At 43.0% G+C, this 15,451-nt stretch overlaps 1 protein-coding gene across 1 annotated transcript; it reads left to right on the top strand.

Annotated features, from left to right (window-relative positions):
- Positions 1 to 136: 136 nt before the first annotated feature.
- On the top strand, positions 137 to 9,175 carry C6H14orf180 (chromosome 6 C14orf180 homolog). Its single transcript, XM_048306560.1, has 4 exons — positions 137 to 363; positions 2,685 to 2,811; positions 4,572 to 4,598; positions 7,346 to 9,175. Exons 1-4 carry the CDS (start codon positions 277 to 279, stop codon positions 7,543 to 7,545), a joined length of 441 nt encoding a protein of 146 aa, XP_048162517.1. The 5' UTR covers positions 137 to 276; the 3' UTR covers positions 7,546 to 9,175.
- Positions 9,176 to 15,451: the final 6,276 nt, after the last annotated feature.

The raw sequence follows: 15,451 nt of genomic DNA, 5'->3' as shown, positions 1-15,451 counted from the left end.
TCCTGCTGCCAGAAAAGCCCTGCTTCCAGCTGCACAATCAGTATTATCACTATGTGCTATTTTTGGCTCCTGAGTACATCTCACGTAGCGTCATCCTTCCCACGCCAGCCCTGGTATGAAGGGCGGAACCTCTTCTTTCCCCTCCCTTGTCCTCCCTTGCCGCTCCCATCTGCGCAGTGCCGCTGCCGGCTCCATCCCCACTGCAGAGGGGTCTCTGGACTCTTTTCCCTGGTCCTTCTCATTTTCCTGGGCAAGAGACTTTCCATCCAAAGCTTCATGTGGGAGGCTTCATGTTGGCATCCAGAGTACATGTCCCAAATATGTCCAGCCTCACTTTCTGATCATAGCACCAAGGAGCTGCCGGTAAGTAATCTTCTGATGAGTGATGGAGTCCCTGTGTCCAGTGTCCGGAGCTTGTTATAAATGGGTTGTTTTTAGGGTCATACAATTTCCCAGCTATCACTTTGGTAGGTTTCCAGCTCTTGTCACAGTATGTTAACACCAGGTTTTTGTCTGAGGGCACAGGGCTTCGTTTGTTCTGACACTGTGCAGCTTTGATTTCCATAAGTTATTAGAGTCTAGTAAATATTGTAAAATTACTTCCTTTTTAAAGTCTTCCTTGGCTAGGTGCTATCCAGCCAGCTAGCTGTTTAATGTTTTTCTCTTCTGATGTGATGTCACTGCTAAGTGTTTGGAAAAGCTCATATGGACAACAGCTGCACTTGGAGTTATAAATCTCTTCAAATATAAGGTTCAGTTTCCTTGGTTGTGCCACAGGAGAAGCCCTCATAGCTATAACCACCCCTAGCTTGAGCTAGGCTGTGTCTCCCTAAACCTGTTTCATTTTGCACAGAATAATCAAATATTCATTATGTGAGTAAGTGTGTGTGTCTGTGCGACTGTCACAGAGTGATTGGGGTACTCACCTGGCAGATGAGAGACCCTGTTCCCAGTGACCACTCCAATGAATATTTAAGTATTACATATTAAGTATTCATTGGAGCAAGGATAGGAGCAGACTTCTGCCACCCCCAAGGGAGCACCCAAACACCAGGCTGTAAAGTCATTCTTTCTTCCTTTAGCTCAATGAATATTTAATTATTCAAGGCCAAACAAGACAGCTTCAGTGGCAGCGACTGAGATTCCCTGCTCCCATGTGTGCACCATAACTGTGATGATGAGGGCAGGTATATAAGAGAGGTAGCTTTGTGTTTCTTTGGAGTTAAAATGAAATTAAATCCAAGTTTCCCATACCTTGAATGGGGCTTCCAGCTTCTGAGCTGCTGAATGGAAAACATAGAACTCCAACACACACTGTCCACAGCCATGAGACAGAGGTGCTATGACCCAAAGATCAGACAAAGCGTCCTTATCAGTGATGAGATTGGTTCCATGAATCTCTGAGGAGAAGGAATCAAAGCTGAAGACATTCCTAACCACATGGCAGTTCCTGCTGGCTATGTAATATGTCTTTCTGAGGTTATCCAGAATGTGATGCATAAGAAAACCTATTTGTTCCCTTTATTTTGGGGCCTGATACGCCCAGACTGTAGTTAATGGGACCTAATCCTGCTTTTGCAGTCCAAGGAGTGGGCGTGTGAAGTGGTGAGTGTGGGGAAAACATCCAAAAAGAAAAGGCGAAGCAAGGGTATTTGGGTCTAAAAAAGGACAAAGGTAGATAACTGAGGAGTAGAAAGATCAAAACAAGGAGAAAAATATGGATTAAACAGCAGGCAATCATAGAGTGGGGAAACAACAATGGGGGGGAAAGGGAGCAGGGACAGTGACCAGAAGAAATAATACCTTTATTTAGCAAAGGAACGGAGGGAAGAGATGGAAAGGGCTGGAAAGAGATGGAAAGGGAGAAGATTAACTCAATCTTAAAAATAAAATGTGAAGAATCTATGCCCCTCACTTAGATCTTTGAAAAGTAGAAAAATTGCCATCTGCTCTCTACTTCCAGAGGACAGTGGGTGGTCTCTGAACCGAGATGCTTTGGATTCACTTTGGGCAGTTGACTGTGGGAGCATTCCTGTGCAGAACAGTAGCTTATTACTGTTATTGCAGCTCTGTTTCTTGTAATTTCAAAGAATCCACAGCATTATGATTCTGTTGTCAAACACTAAATGTGGTTTCCAAGCAAAAACCAGAGCAACAGCGTAACTGTGATATCGAAGCGCAAATAAATTGCCTTCTTGTACCCATCAGGAGTGTCCAAACCCAAGTCAGCTACATAGTCCCAGTTATTGAAATGGCAACACTGCATTCTGAATGGAATTGCTCAGCTTAGAACATTTCAAGGGTGCTCCAAATGATATAGTTCATATCTTTCATATCACATTTATGTTCTTCTAAGAATAGCCCAAGGCTGTTGAGCAGCCACCTTCAGCAAATGTTTGCTACAATTTAGAGAAATCTTTTTTGAACACTTTGCTGCCCATTACTTTAACTAACCTTTTCCTTGAGAATACAGATTTAGAGTACTGCAGGTCTATGGCAATGTAGGAATACCCCCATTGTCTTGCTGTGAATATTACAGTGGTCTGACTATGTCCGAGCAGATATGTTACACATCATGTCCTTTGAGGGACACGGTAACATATCCACAAAAGATCAGAACTTCACCCAGATACCTTACCCCTGTTTGAATGGCCATGTGTTTAGTGTTTTGATGAACTCTTTAGACAGATGACAGTAGCTATCCTCCTTCCATACTGAGGAAAAGGCCACCTGTGGACCAAGCTGTGGGAGAAAAGCGGAGAGCAGAGAGAAGGGTTCGATTTCGTGAGCCTGAAGAAGTCATTGAACATGGTATGCTGAAGGATTAAGAATTTTGGCATGACCTTTCTAGCTTTTAACATTCACTCTGTCTGTCTACATCAGCTTCCTCCTCTGATAATGTGATTTGTGATTTTCAGCTTAGCATGGAGCAGAGAATGGATGATACTTGCTCTGTGCTCTGCAGAACTGCATCTGGTCCATTTGCCTGCCTGCCTGCCCTGGGAGGAGACAGGCTCCTGCCTCACCCTCAGCTATGGTCACAGTGACCTCCCGAGTCAACCCCCACAGGGATCATTGTAGACCATGGGCCTGGCTGAGCCCCAGGGCTTCCCCAGAACAATCATTCCACTCTAACCAAATTTAAACATCATTATGTCACTGTGGGTAACTAGGATGCCACAGAACACAATAGCACAGGTCTGAGCCTAGCAGCCAGGATGTAATAACCTGTGCCAACGAAGGCACCCAAGGACTGACACAGCTAACAAAACCTCTGGCCTTTTCATTCGTGAGCTAAAACGTTGCAGGTCAGGGAACTGGGAGCGACCTTCCGCAGAGCTCTGGCACAAGGATCCAGTTTGCACTTCTGCATGTGCTATATGCAGTACCAAATAAGAATTGGTGTTATCTTCTGACTTTCCCAAACTCATCCAACCAAGAAAATTGTATTTATTGTTAGAAAGCTAAAATTGTATGGGTTTGTTTTGTCAGTTGGTCAAAACACAGGCAGCAGAATGGTAAAATTTCTATGTCAGCCACCTGTTTGGACTGCTCCAGCTTCTGAAAATAAGGCTCGGCATCTGCTGATGTGTTTATAAACAGAACTCTCATTTGTTTGGCAATACATTGTTTGGGATGCCTCCTGATGCAGGAGGGGGAAGCTGTTTCTTGATAAGCTTGTTGACATGGCCTGGGGTTCCCACCAAAACTGAACTCCTGGAAAGGCTCAGTGAGTCAGCCCTAAATTCCTCAAAGTTCATCTGACTGTTCAAGAGCAGGATTTTGGTGGGAGTTAATAACTCCCCCAGCTCTCTGCCAGAGTCCATGCCCCACATCAGCGCTGGGAATCCTGCAGTCAGTCCAGTCCAGGGGGACCAGGTTGGTCTCCCACTGGCTCTGACTTCAGCAAAGCTGTGCTGGAACATGTGCAGGGAGCTGCAAGGATGGAGGAGACACTGACTCTTTTCCATGGAGACATAAGAAATGTTCCAACCCATAATTAGTATTCTGTGTTGCAAACAGACTGTGATTTAGATTATTTGCTGTTTGTCCACACAATATTATTATCATTAAGGCTGGTAAAATAAAGGTTTCTGGCACCACTGAATTTTTTCCATTCTATGGACTTTTTATACTGGATTGTGTCTGGGCCCTGGCTGCCAAGCAGATTCACTTCCAGGATGTTGTTGATGAAAGTTAGTCTGACAGTGCTTTCTTAACTTTCATTCTCTCAGCCTGTTGGTCTAAATCCCTTCCTTTCTAGGAATTATGTGGAATAGGAGGGATTTTAGCAGGAGCTGTTTCCTGACCTCCCTACAACAGAAGCAATCCTGCCTCTGAATTCTCCCACACAATAACTTTTCCCCACTTTCCTGAAGTGCACCTGCATCTGCATGTTTGCATGGAGTGGGTAGGTCCTCATCCAGAGCCAAAAGTGGTGTAAGAGGTTGCCCAGCACTTCCAAGATGACAGGCAATTTCAGACACATTGCTTGGTTTTGGCTTTTCTTTTTCACCCTCTACCAGGAGGCATTTCCAGGCATGTAAGAATATTTTCATTCTGTTTTCTAGTCATTTCCTGCTGTGACTACGTAGTGGGTAAGTTGAATTTTTCACATTAAAACTGTGAGCCATCCATAGCATTAACCTGAGTTTGCTTTTGCAGCTGGTGGGATGCACTGTGCAAACATACCCTCCATATACACAGCACTTTGGGCAGTCAGTGGTTGCTGCGTTTTCTTGTCAGCATAAGCAGCACAAGGTGCTGATGAGGTCTGGTGCAATTTTAAACAAGATGTCTAGTAAGACAAATAGTGGAAACAAAAATTAAATCCCTGAAGCTATTTTTAATTTACATATAATTAATATATTTTATGGCAATAGAATAGGTACAGGTTTCTCAGTAAGATATGCAGGGAAAGCACCCTAAGCAAAACAATAGTTCTCCCTGCTGAGTTTTGTGTGAGGGGAAGAGACAATTCATTTATATGCTGACAGCAGGGTAGAAATAATAAAAATAATTGGTTTTTTCTGGTTTTTGTCTGAGGCCCGGAAGCCTCAGAGACCCCCAAGAAAATGTCTGGATGTGGATATTCTGATGACGGTGATCATTTCTAGAGGCCCTGGTCAACATCCAGGCCCTTCTGTAGGCAGTGCAGTGAAGGGAGAGGGGTACATAAATACATGTACATATACACACCTATAGTTTTGGGAGGCCAAAGAGCCTCCCAGGCAGATGTCCCCATATCTCTCAGCTATTGCTATTGTCCAGGAAGAGGGGCTGTATGCTCATGACAATGGAAGCATCAGCTAGGGCTAGAAACAAGGTACTATACCCAGAAAAGGGCCTGGTGGAAAAGCAAAGATCAAATATTCTTCAAGGGGCAGTGGAAATGTGTATCCAAGTCAGGAACTGAAACAAAATCTCCTGTATCCAGGTCCAGTGCTTTTCTCAGATGAGTTGTAATGAGACTGGGCACGTCTGTGGCTGTGTGTGCTCTTCCAACAAGTAATTTAACTAACAAATTTAAGCATTAAACTTATAATTGTAATCTAGAAAAGCAAATTTGAATTTCAGCACATAACTGTAGTGATGGGTTGAAGCTCTTGTGAGCATAGCTCATCACCATTTTGCAGGCGGAATTACTCTTTCACTTTATTTTTTTTCTGTTCATGGATTGAACATATTTCCTAAATGAGAGGATATAAGGAAAGCCCAGTTTTAAATTTGAGATCACCACGAAATTTCATGTGGAAAGTAACTTTTTCAAGATGGAAACAGGTTAAAAGAGCTTCATATAAAAGGGTTGATGTGGAAAGCTGTTCAGCTTCCGCAGGAAGGTTTCCCTGCTCCCATGTGTGCTCATCAGCCGAGCCCCGTGCTGGGAAAGGCAGGTGGGCACCCAGTCAAGAGCTGTAGCCTGTGGTGTGGGAAATCTCACAAAGGAAATACCAACTCCCAACTCACAAATCTCTGCAAAACCAGAAAGTGGTGAGCAATTCCCTGGCTAAACACCTTCATATCAACCATTCATAGAATAATGCCAAATAAACAAATTTATAAAATCTGAAATTTGCACATGGATAATTTGCAAACAGAAAGAAGGGCTAAATTCAAATGAATAAATTACTTGCTGCAAATAATTCACTCAGATCTATTATGGGACATTGATTTGGTTTCTGGTTAGCTATAAAATGACTGCCTATTAACATTTTACCTTTTCCCCATACACTTTTTGATACATTATTATGTGTTTCTGGCTTGGTTTTATGACTTTTACCTTCCTCTCTGTACATCTGTGTGACAGTTTAATTGACTGGTGTGTATTCCAGGGCTCAGAATGGAAGCTAATTTAAATATGTTACAGCTAATGTTGGCCCTTTACCCATAATAATACACTCCACATTTTTATCTCTTTATTGATTATGTGCATATGGCAGGAAAATAGCTGCACACTATGGGTTTTATTCAGGCATGAATTTGGCTTTATACGGCATGTTTAATACTCTAAGTGCTTTATGAAATAGTACCGACTGTGCAATGGCCATGCAGTCAGACAGAGCAGCCAGACCTGAATCAAACTGGATCCCCAAGGCCCAGGGATGGATACACACAGGCAAGGACTGGGACACAGCTGTCAGCAGGCTGAAGGCAGCCCTCTGATTTCCACATGTGTGCTGTGCCTGACCTGCGGCACTTTAAACATATTTGAAAAACATTTTGAAGGCAAGAAAAATGTTTACATTATCCTTCTGCTGAAGAGCAAGTGCAGAGGATGTTCTGGTGTAATTAGCACACAGAGCACTCAGAGAGTGCTTAAAACTGCCAGAGCTTTCTGAACATGCCTCTTGGTTAATGGAGCCATGTTTGGGTTCTTTCCATAGTTAGCGGGAGTCCCAAACAAGCTGAGTTACCAGGGAAAAGGACAGAAATCTCCAGCTTCTCTCTTTTACAGAGCATTTGTAACACTAAATAATTAGACCCAGTAGCTTCATATTCTCCTAGTATTCAACTTAACATTTAGTGTAAAGGTATAAAAAATAATTGCTGGAGGGGAAGCTGAGATCATGCATTAGCTATGCTAAACCAGTTCTTATTGTATATAATTAAACTCTTTTAATGCTCCATTAGATGATATCTTTTATACTCACCAGCCTCCATCAGGAGGTGGGACTCACTATCACTTAACTGAAGCCTACGGAAGTGCTCACCACCAGAGCCCTGTGTACCCTGCTGTTCCCAGAAAACTGGGACAAAGGCATCAGCAGGGGATCAAATTTGGGAAGTGTTTAAGATGGCACTAAAATAATGCTGCTTTCTTCTTCTCCTCATCACCGTTCAGCAGATGACAGGTCATCATCTGGATTGCCTGTGCTCCTGTGGCTCTCGTTTTGTGCAGTGCTGATCCTTGCTGTGAGTCTCTACTACACCACTATGAAGCAAGATGTCAAAGTCCTGGAGGAATTTCAATCCCGACTTGTTATCTTCTTCCTTCATGTAAGACACGTTGCTCAGAGATGCTGGACTTGGTTTATGAGGCAGTAGAAGTGTCCTCCAGCCTGACACTGCTAAGAAACATCACTGCAAAACTCTCAGTCTACTGCAGCCACATGCAAGGAACACATGAGCTTCCACCTCAAAGAGCAAGAAAATCCCGCCCGCTGTGCACCATCCAGCAAACACTTGTTCTCCTTTTCCCTTTGTTGTTTTTTTTTCACATCAATGAACATTCATACTAATGCCTTGAGGTCCCACCAAACTCGTGCTCCATCACCCTGAACAGCAAACAGGTATCTGGGTTTTGTTCCCCAGAGTTTATAAGCTGCTGATATGAGGAGCAAAAGCAGAGAGGGAAATACATTGATCTGTGCAGGCAGCAGCAAGCTCTGAAGAAAGAGCCTTGTGAGCCTCAGGTCAAGGCTTTAGATATCAAACCACCTTTCTCCTCAAGTCTCCTAAGAATTACTCTGCAAAGGTTAAAATAAAGCTGAGCTATTGCACAGACACTGCTCTGGTGGCCAAAGGCTTGGCAAGCTGCTATATTTATACACCTAAAATGATTATTAGTAAAATCCCAGCAAATGGCTTTCCCTTCATGCATTTTTTCCTCCATGGGCAAAAGCTGTTTCTTAATGCTTCCCTTGACTCCCAGGTGTGAAAAAGAACACAGAAACTCATTTAAACAGAAAATAGTTTATTTGCCTAACATAATAAATAATAGCACTGGAACCCAGGTTAATCATCAAATCAGTAGTTTAGTCCTCTGGGTTTGATTCAGCCCATAAACCCCACAGGCTGACACACAAGATTTATGATAGTGCTTGTATTCAGACAGAGGTTTTATGCCAGGGTGTTCAAGGCCTTATATCATGGCAATATGGACTGCTTGTGAAGGTGTGAGGTGCATAGTTCCTTTATCACTCTATTGTCTCACCATGCTACACATTTCTCTGAAAGCAATCCTTTTAATGGAGATCATGTGAAACGGCGTTCTGGGTATCTGAGAGGAGAACAAATGACTCCAAGTTCATGAGCTTCAAAGAACCAGCAAATTCATCTTTTTAGACCTTAGATTCTGCTCAGGTAGCACCTGATGTGTGCTTGGGGTTATTTTGTATGATAAGATTGACATCAGAACCTGTAAGAGCTGAAGTAAAAGGGGAAAAAAGGGGGTAAAAAACCACTGCAGAGAAGATGAAGAGATGTCTGCAAGACCTTGGCTTGAATTCCCCTGCTATTGAAACCATCAAAAAGAAAAAATGGTGCTTTATTTTTAGTTATTTTTTAAAAAGAGGGCCATACATCTGCCCCAGCAGCCTTCTCCCAAGCAGCCCACGGACTTTAACCAGGAGAGGATAAACTGAAGCACAACATGCAAGCTTCTCTCAGGAGAAGAGGGGGCAGAACAAGCCAGAAGAATTGCAGCCCAAGACAGAAAAAAGTGCATTCAGTGGTGACTCTCATGCCCCTCCTAAGCTGTCAAAGCCACAGGTGTTGCATTTGACTCAAGCTGGTCTGGGAAGCAGAGGGTGCTGCAGGAGCAGTGTTTGGCTCAGGGGTCTGGGTGCAAACCACCCAGGTACCCCGGCTCAGAGGGTAAGTCCCACCACTGCTTCCCTCCCCTCACCACTGTCTCAGCCCTGCTGTTTAGGTAATAAAGGAGAAAGGTTTTAAACCTGTGTTCTGGTGAATCTCTGGGGAAAAGATTTTTAGGTTGGTACCTGCATGGGGCAAGGGGGTCATTGCAAGTTCTGTCTGCATCTTTTAATGTTTATGATCTTTTTAATGTCCGTGTTGAAACTCTTTGGCAAATCAGTGGTGTTCCTTTTTGGCTCTGGGCTGACTCCTCTTAGGAGGGAAAATCTGGAGGTGGTGTGGAGACCATATGTGTGCTCACCTTCCTGCCCAGCTCCCCAGGAGATGGACACAGGACCACCTTTCCACTGAGCCTCTTTTAAGTGGAAAATGTCCACGTTCCTCTTGTTGGGGCCCAATTTACTGGTGTGAGTGAGAACTGCTATCGCATCTGGGCTGTCAGGGATATTTAGCAGAGGAACAGCTATTCTTGGCTTTTGTGTTGCCTCTGTTTGGGACTGTTTTGGGCATGGGAAAAGGCAGCACTTGAGTTATCTTGAGACCACTGTTGAGGTCTCACCACGGCTTTACAAGGTCTCCTGGGTCAGGATTGTTTACTGTGGTCAGTCAGATTCTTGGCAGGCTGCAGAAAGCCAAATTAAATTTGCCTTCAAGCCAGAAGGTTTGAAATAAATAAAAGCTAAAACCTCTTCCTGGCAGAGTGGTGGAATCTTTTAGGTGAAGAAACTGAAGCTAAGAAAGCCATTGCATGTGGGAGTGAATGAAGTAGGTCAATAACATGACCAGGAATAGGAGAAAAAATTCCAGCTCCTGGGCCTGCATTTCTTTACTACTGTACAACTTCACTGTGGACTTACCTGTTTTATTTCCTTCTGAAGCTCTTTTTCCATTCATGCATCCTGCTTAAATGCACATAACCCCTTTTCCCTCTCTGCCCTTTCATTCTTTAGCCATCACAGCTTTATCCTCACTGCTGTGAGCTGGATGTAATTTATCCTTATCCTTGTTCAAAGGTGTTTTTCTGGGTGTGACACCTTTGTGAGTTCAGATCTCTAAAGGTGCAAAAAGTCATCTGTGTCGGATAATAATCCCCTTGCTGGCCATGCTGGGTGATATTTCCCTTCAGTGCAACTCCTGAGAATTTCTCAATAGAGGCAAAAAGAAGAGGGATTACATCATTTATTGCAAACAGTGGAGATGCCCACCTGAATTCATGCTGGTGCCAGCTGGGTGAATTGCTTCAGAAGTCTAAAATGCTGCAGCCAACCACCTCTGGGCAATTATTTAACCCAGCTTGGAAATGGCCATGTTTTAGATATAAAGGACTGAAAGAGAGAGTGATGTAGCCCAGGATCCTTGAAGCAGACAGTTGGTAGGAGGGATTCCCAGTAGCAGCGTCTTGGGTGGCAGGAGACAAAGGGCCAGGGGACAGTAGCAGGTCTGTGCATGACAAAGGACTAATGGCAGTCCCTAAAGGTAGAAGTGCTGCTTAAAATCCCTAATGAAGTGAGTATGTAAGTAATACACAACAGAAATAAGCAGACCACAGCAGAGGGGTGTGTTGTTTTGACAGCGTTCAGTACATTCCTGCAGTGTGAACGGATGGAGGGCAGCTGCCAACACCCTCTTCAGGCACATCAAGAGCACCTGATTGCAGCAGCAGGCGTATCCATACCCATATGATTAGAGGAGATAGAAAAGGACATAGTGAGATGACACTGGATGTTTTTACATTAACCTTTTGATGCACTCAGCATTAGCAGCAGTAAAAAGCAGTCCCAAAGACTGCCTCGAGTCCCCCTCCTTCCCTTCATCTCTCCAACCCCGACAGTCTAGAAATGAGCCCACAGCAGCAATTGTAATTGTCATTTCTGCCTTTTGCCACTTAGAAGCAAGAAGAAGAGCTGGCAGCTTCTGACTATAAAAAGGATGTTGCCAGCTGCCCTCAAGGAATAACTCAGGAACTTCTAAGATAATAGTGTGGACTTGTTTCTTATTAACTCCTTGCTCCAAGATAGCTGTTGGGAACCTTTAGGCCCACCTCTGAAGAGAAAGCTACATGAAGAAAATTAAGCAGCTGGCATTTAGAAAATTAGCCTGTCCATGCAGCCTGTGGTCCCCGCTTACATTTGGTACCAAACTGCCTTTCAGCTGCATGTTGACACAGGACCATTTTCTTCTTGTCTCCAATGGCATTAGGGTGAACTGCTGGAAGATGGTATCAAAAGGGCTCAGGCAGCTTAGGATGGTTGGGCATACCCTTGACTATATAAATCGTGGCATGGAGATGCTGAGGAATGAATACAAAGATGTTACCACTGACTTTGAGAACTTTTTTTATCCTACATTGTAACAATTTAAACTCACCTTCAAAGAACAAGCACAGAAATATTGACTTTTCAAATAATTTATTTTTATATTTCACCAAATCATAAAAAGCCGATGCACTGTTCAGCAAAAAGCATCAATATATAAAACACATTAACTCATTATCAGTAATGCTGGAGTGTACCACGTACACTGAACCCAGCCCAGCTCCTACTAAAGCCAGAGGAAACTCAGTGACTCCACTAGCAGGTGGATTGGACTCAGCGTTTTTCGCTGCTGGCTGTTTACAAAGGGCTGTATTAAAATGCTAGTAAAAAGCTTCCCTTTTGAGACTGTATCAAAACAATGATAAACCTCATTCTCTTTCTGGTTTTGTCAAACCCATGCAATTAAAGCTCCAAATCAGCAGTCATTACACTGCAAAAGACCATACAAATCAACAGAGATAATATTCAAGACAGGCCAGGCTCTACCCTCAGCTTGTGTGGACTGGTGTGGCTGCTCACAGGATAATCTATATACACTGGTGAGGGATCTGCTCTTCAACTGCTTTCAGTGGTTAAAAAAAATAGGAAAAACTGTTCATTTTTCTCCCCAAATACCCATTGCAGGAACCTCTTTAGCAGCATAAAAAAAAAAAAAAAGGTAGCTAATCTAGACTCTTATAAAGCTTTTCCCAGGTGGATACAAGAGACAGTAGCTCATGAATACATACATCAGAGGACACATATTTCAGAGAGGCTGAAATGCTTTCAGGCTCTGCACTGACTTACAAGAAAGAAAGGTCTGATTCAGATCTTTGCAATAGTACCACACAAAAACACTAAACCTTTTAAAACTATGAGCTACATTCACAAACACCAAGTCTACAGAGATTTGGGAACAGTCCTTCCCCGTGCAAGTCACGAGCTGCACTGGACAAAGGGCCAGCGTAGGATATCTGGATCTGCTTTCCTCCAAATCTGGTGGCAATGTCAGCACCTTTGCACCAGATACCTGCGCAGCTGGCACAGGTGGCTCTCTCCAGAAGCTGGCTTTACATCAGCACATGCCTCAAGAGGATGCTCTGCAGTTTGCGAGGCCACACGAGCAGGTAGGGGGTGAGCAGGCCAAGCAAAGGCTGAAATTGGTGTCAATCATATCACATATCACAGCCTGAAGGCTGAAATCCCTCACAGGAAATGCACTAACTCCTCATTATCTATTTCTGTTCAGATTGACGCCACTGTCCTGCATACCTCAGCTGTCCTTGTCTCTGGCAGGAAGAGATGTGAGAAATAAGGCCCAATGAGCCTGATAGAAATAAAATCTCTCTGAAGTTTGCAGGAATGTTTTTGAAGATGAAAGTATCCAGAGAGAGGAGATTCAGTGCAACTGTTGGGTTTTTTTGTTATTGTTGCTTTGTTTTGTTTATAAACCCTCAAAAACCTCTTGGGGGTGTATTTCAGATCACAATAGATTGATTTCTCAGTTGTGTAGCTTGGGCTGCTTTAATCAGACAGTGTTTGACCAGAATTGCTCTGATACCACCAGTCTGCCCTGGCTGTGGACCCCGATGCAGTGGTCCCCCCCTGGAAGGATGCTGTTCAGTACAGAGCTCAGCATCACTGAGCAAAGGAACTGCCTGCTGCTCTCAAAGACTGGTTTAATAAGGAGACTGCCAGCACCTTATGAAGTCAAATGCTGGACCCTGCTTCAACAACCAGGGTTAAAAATGTTGCAGCAGCCTAGAAAGGGGAATGGATTAACTGATGCAATCCAGATCCAGCGTGTTGCAGGAAGATGTGCTGTGTTTCAGCCACAAACTCTTGGACTTCACCATTAACAGAGAAAAATAATTATCTCTGCTGCAGGACAGATGAGGTGAGGAGTTCTGGACTGTGTTGTGTGGGATACCATGACAGTTTTCAAACATTTCCCTGCCTTAAAATCTATGGTTTAACATAGTACTTGTCTAACTCCACCAGGTTCCTGGAGAGACTGCTGGCACTAGCCTTGGAAACCTCCCAGAGCAACGCATCATCTAAATCAGGCCTGGCTTATGTAAAGGGAAGGGTTCAATGTCACGATCCAGAGAGGCTGAATGAGAACAGGGAAAATCCTTGACTGCTTTTCTTAATTTTGGACAAAATTTGCCACAGAGACTGCAATTTTCCTCACATTCATAAATACTCTTCAGAGCCTGTACACACACTAGTCAAACTTGCCCAAATCTGGGGGGAAACAAGGGGAAAATAAGAAGGAGATGAAGAACAGTATAGTCTCAGGACTGTTTACTCCCTTATGTGAGAAATCATCCAGGATATCAACAGCACTTACAAATCATCATTCTCACCTCCTAGCAGGTTGTCTCAACCCTCACTTTACAATACAGTTGAGTGGAAAGGGGGAACAAAACCTTCTCACATTGGGTTTCCACCATATACAAATAATTCCAGCTATTTCAGTGAGCAGCTCTTGCTTCCAAGTAGTTTATCTCCTTGATAAACACCAGAGCCACCACGCTAAATCATTGTTATTTAGGAATTTTGAGCCAAATAGAAGAGCTCCAGCAGGAGGATTTGAGGGGGATGAAGGATAACCTTTCATGTCTAACAAATTGCGGTTGTTGGCTTTTTATTTTGGTGAGAAAAAAATAAATTAAAATATCCCAAACCAAAATGAAATAATTACTCGACCAATGCAAAGGGTTATTCACACAGCACTTCTCGGGTACTTATGCCCATTTTTCAGCAATGAGGATCTTACAGGCAGCTAATAAGCATTAAATCCTAAATCCTTTAGCTGTCTATGGAAATGGGATTTAGGCTCCCACATGGATTCAGGTTTTTTTCTCTACTGTGTGCAATAACAGTTCAAGCAGTTATAGTAGCTATGAGAGGTAGAGAACTTTAAGCAGTCAGATGAATACATTCACATTAATCTATGTTTGCAATAGCAGTTCAATTACACTCTTTGGCATGAACAAAAAAACTAAAGAGAAAGCATGGCTATGTTAATACTCTCCCCAACAACAGATTGGAAAGACACTGTTCATTAAGTGCCTGCACTGAAATAAGCAGCACTTCCTATATATTGAGTACATTTTATTCTAACCTCTGAGAATCAAATGTTAAGTTTTCTGAGAGAGTGCAGCTCCCTTCTTCATCAGGAGAGCATCAAAGTGCTGTCTTCTATGCAGTTCTTAACTTCATAAATCACTGAGTTGAATTTTGCCATTAAAAAAACCCATTAAAAAAATCATTTAGGTGTGTATCTGTGAGTACTAAAATATAACTCAAGATAGTTTTCCTCCTTCTTATGGAGGACAAAAATAGAAACATATACTTCAAGGCATTATTGTCATGAACAGAAATAGTTCTAAAACAATTTCTGTGCTTATGAAGTTACATGAGCATTTTCTCACAGCAGGTGAAACCTTCCTCTCCTCCCAGATTGGCCAACCAAAAGGAAAGGACATTTGTGGTCTCCAAAGCAAACATTCCAAGAGATAAAAGTGGGATATTTCCATCAACAAAGGAAATGGTCTGAGGCAAAAATTTAGGATCTGAACACAGCCAGGATTCTCATTTGCTCAAGGATACTTGGGCCATTGGTATAGAAGAAAAAACAAAAGTTTTCTCATAATCCAGATTAGTTGTTCACAAAATAGTGTCAGTCTTTCCAGTATAAATTACAGTCTGGATTTTTGTTAAAGTTAAAATTTAAATGGCAAAAATTATTTTACCTGCAATATGTTTGTGAAGGCTTTGGAGAAGGGAGATGACAAAACCTACAAACACCCAATACCAAGTTTGTGTGCAACATGACTGTAAAGTGTGAGCTCCTCTTCCTTGCAACTCTGCTTCCATCCTGAACACTACATCGGTTAAATCAACAGTGTTCCATACTGGGAAGTGAAGGCCTTGAAGGGAAATCTGACTCTGTTCCTAACTGGACTAATTTAGACTAACAGCAGGACATTACTCAGATATAGGGGAGGAATTAAAACACCCGCAAACCTGCATCAGAAACTCATCTCAGCCTT

Source organism: Corvus hawaiiensis, chromosome 6, assembly GCF_020740725.1.
Source record: "Corvus hawaiiensis isolate bCorHaw1 chromosome 6, bCorHaw1.pri.cur, whole genome shotgun sequence".
NCBI classification, from domain to species: Eukaryota; Metazoa; Chordata; class Aves; order Passeriformes; family Corvidae; genus Corvus; species Corvus hawaiiensis.
Note: the sequence above shows the minus strand (reverse complement) of the source record. Positions and strands in the feature narration are given on the sequence as shown.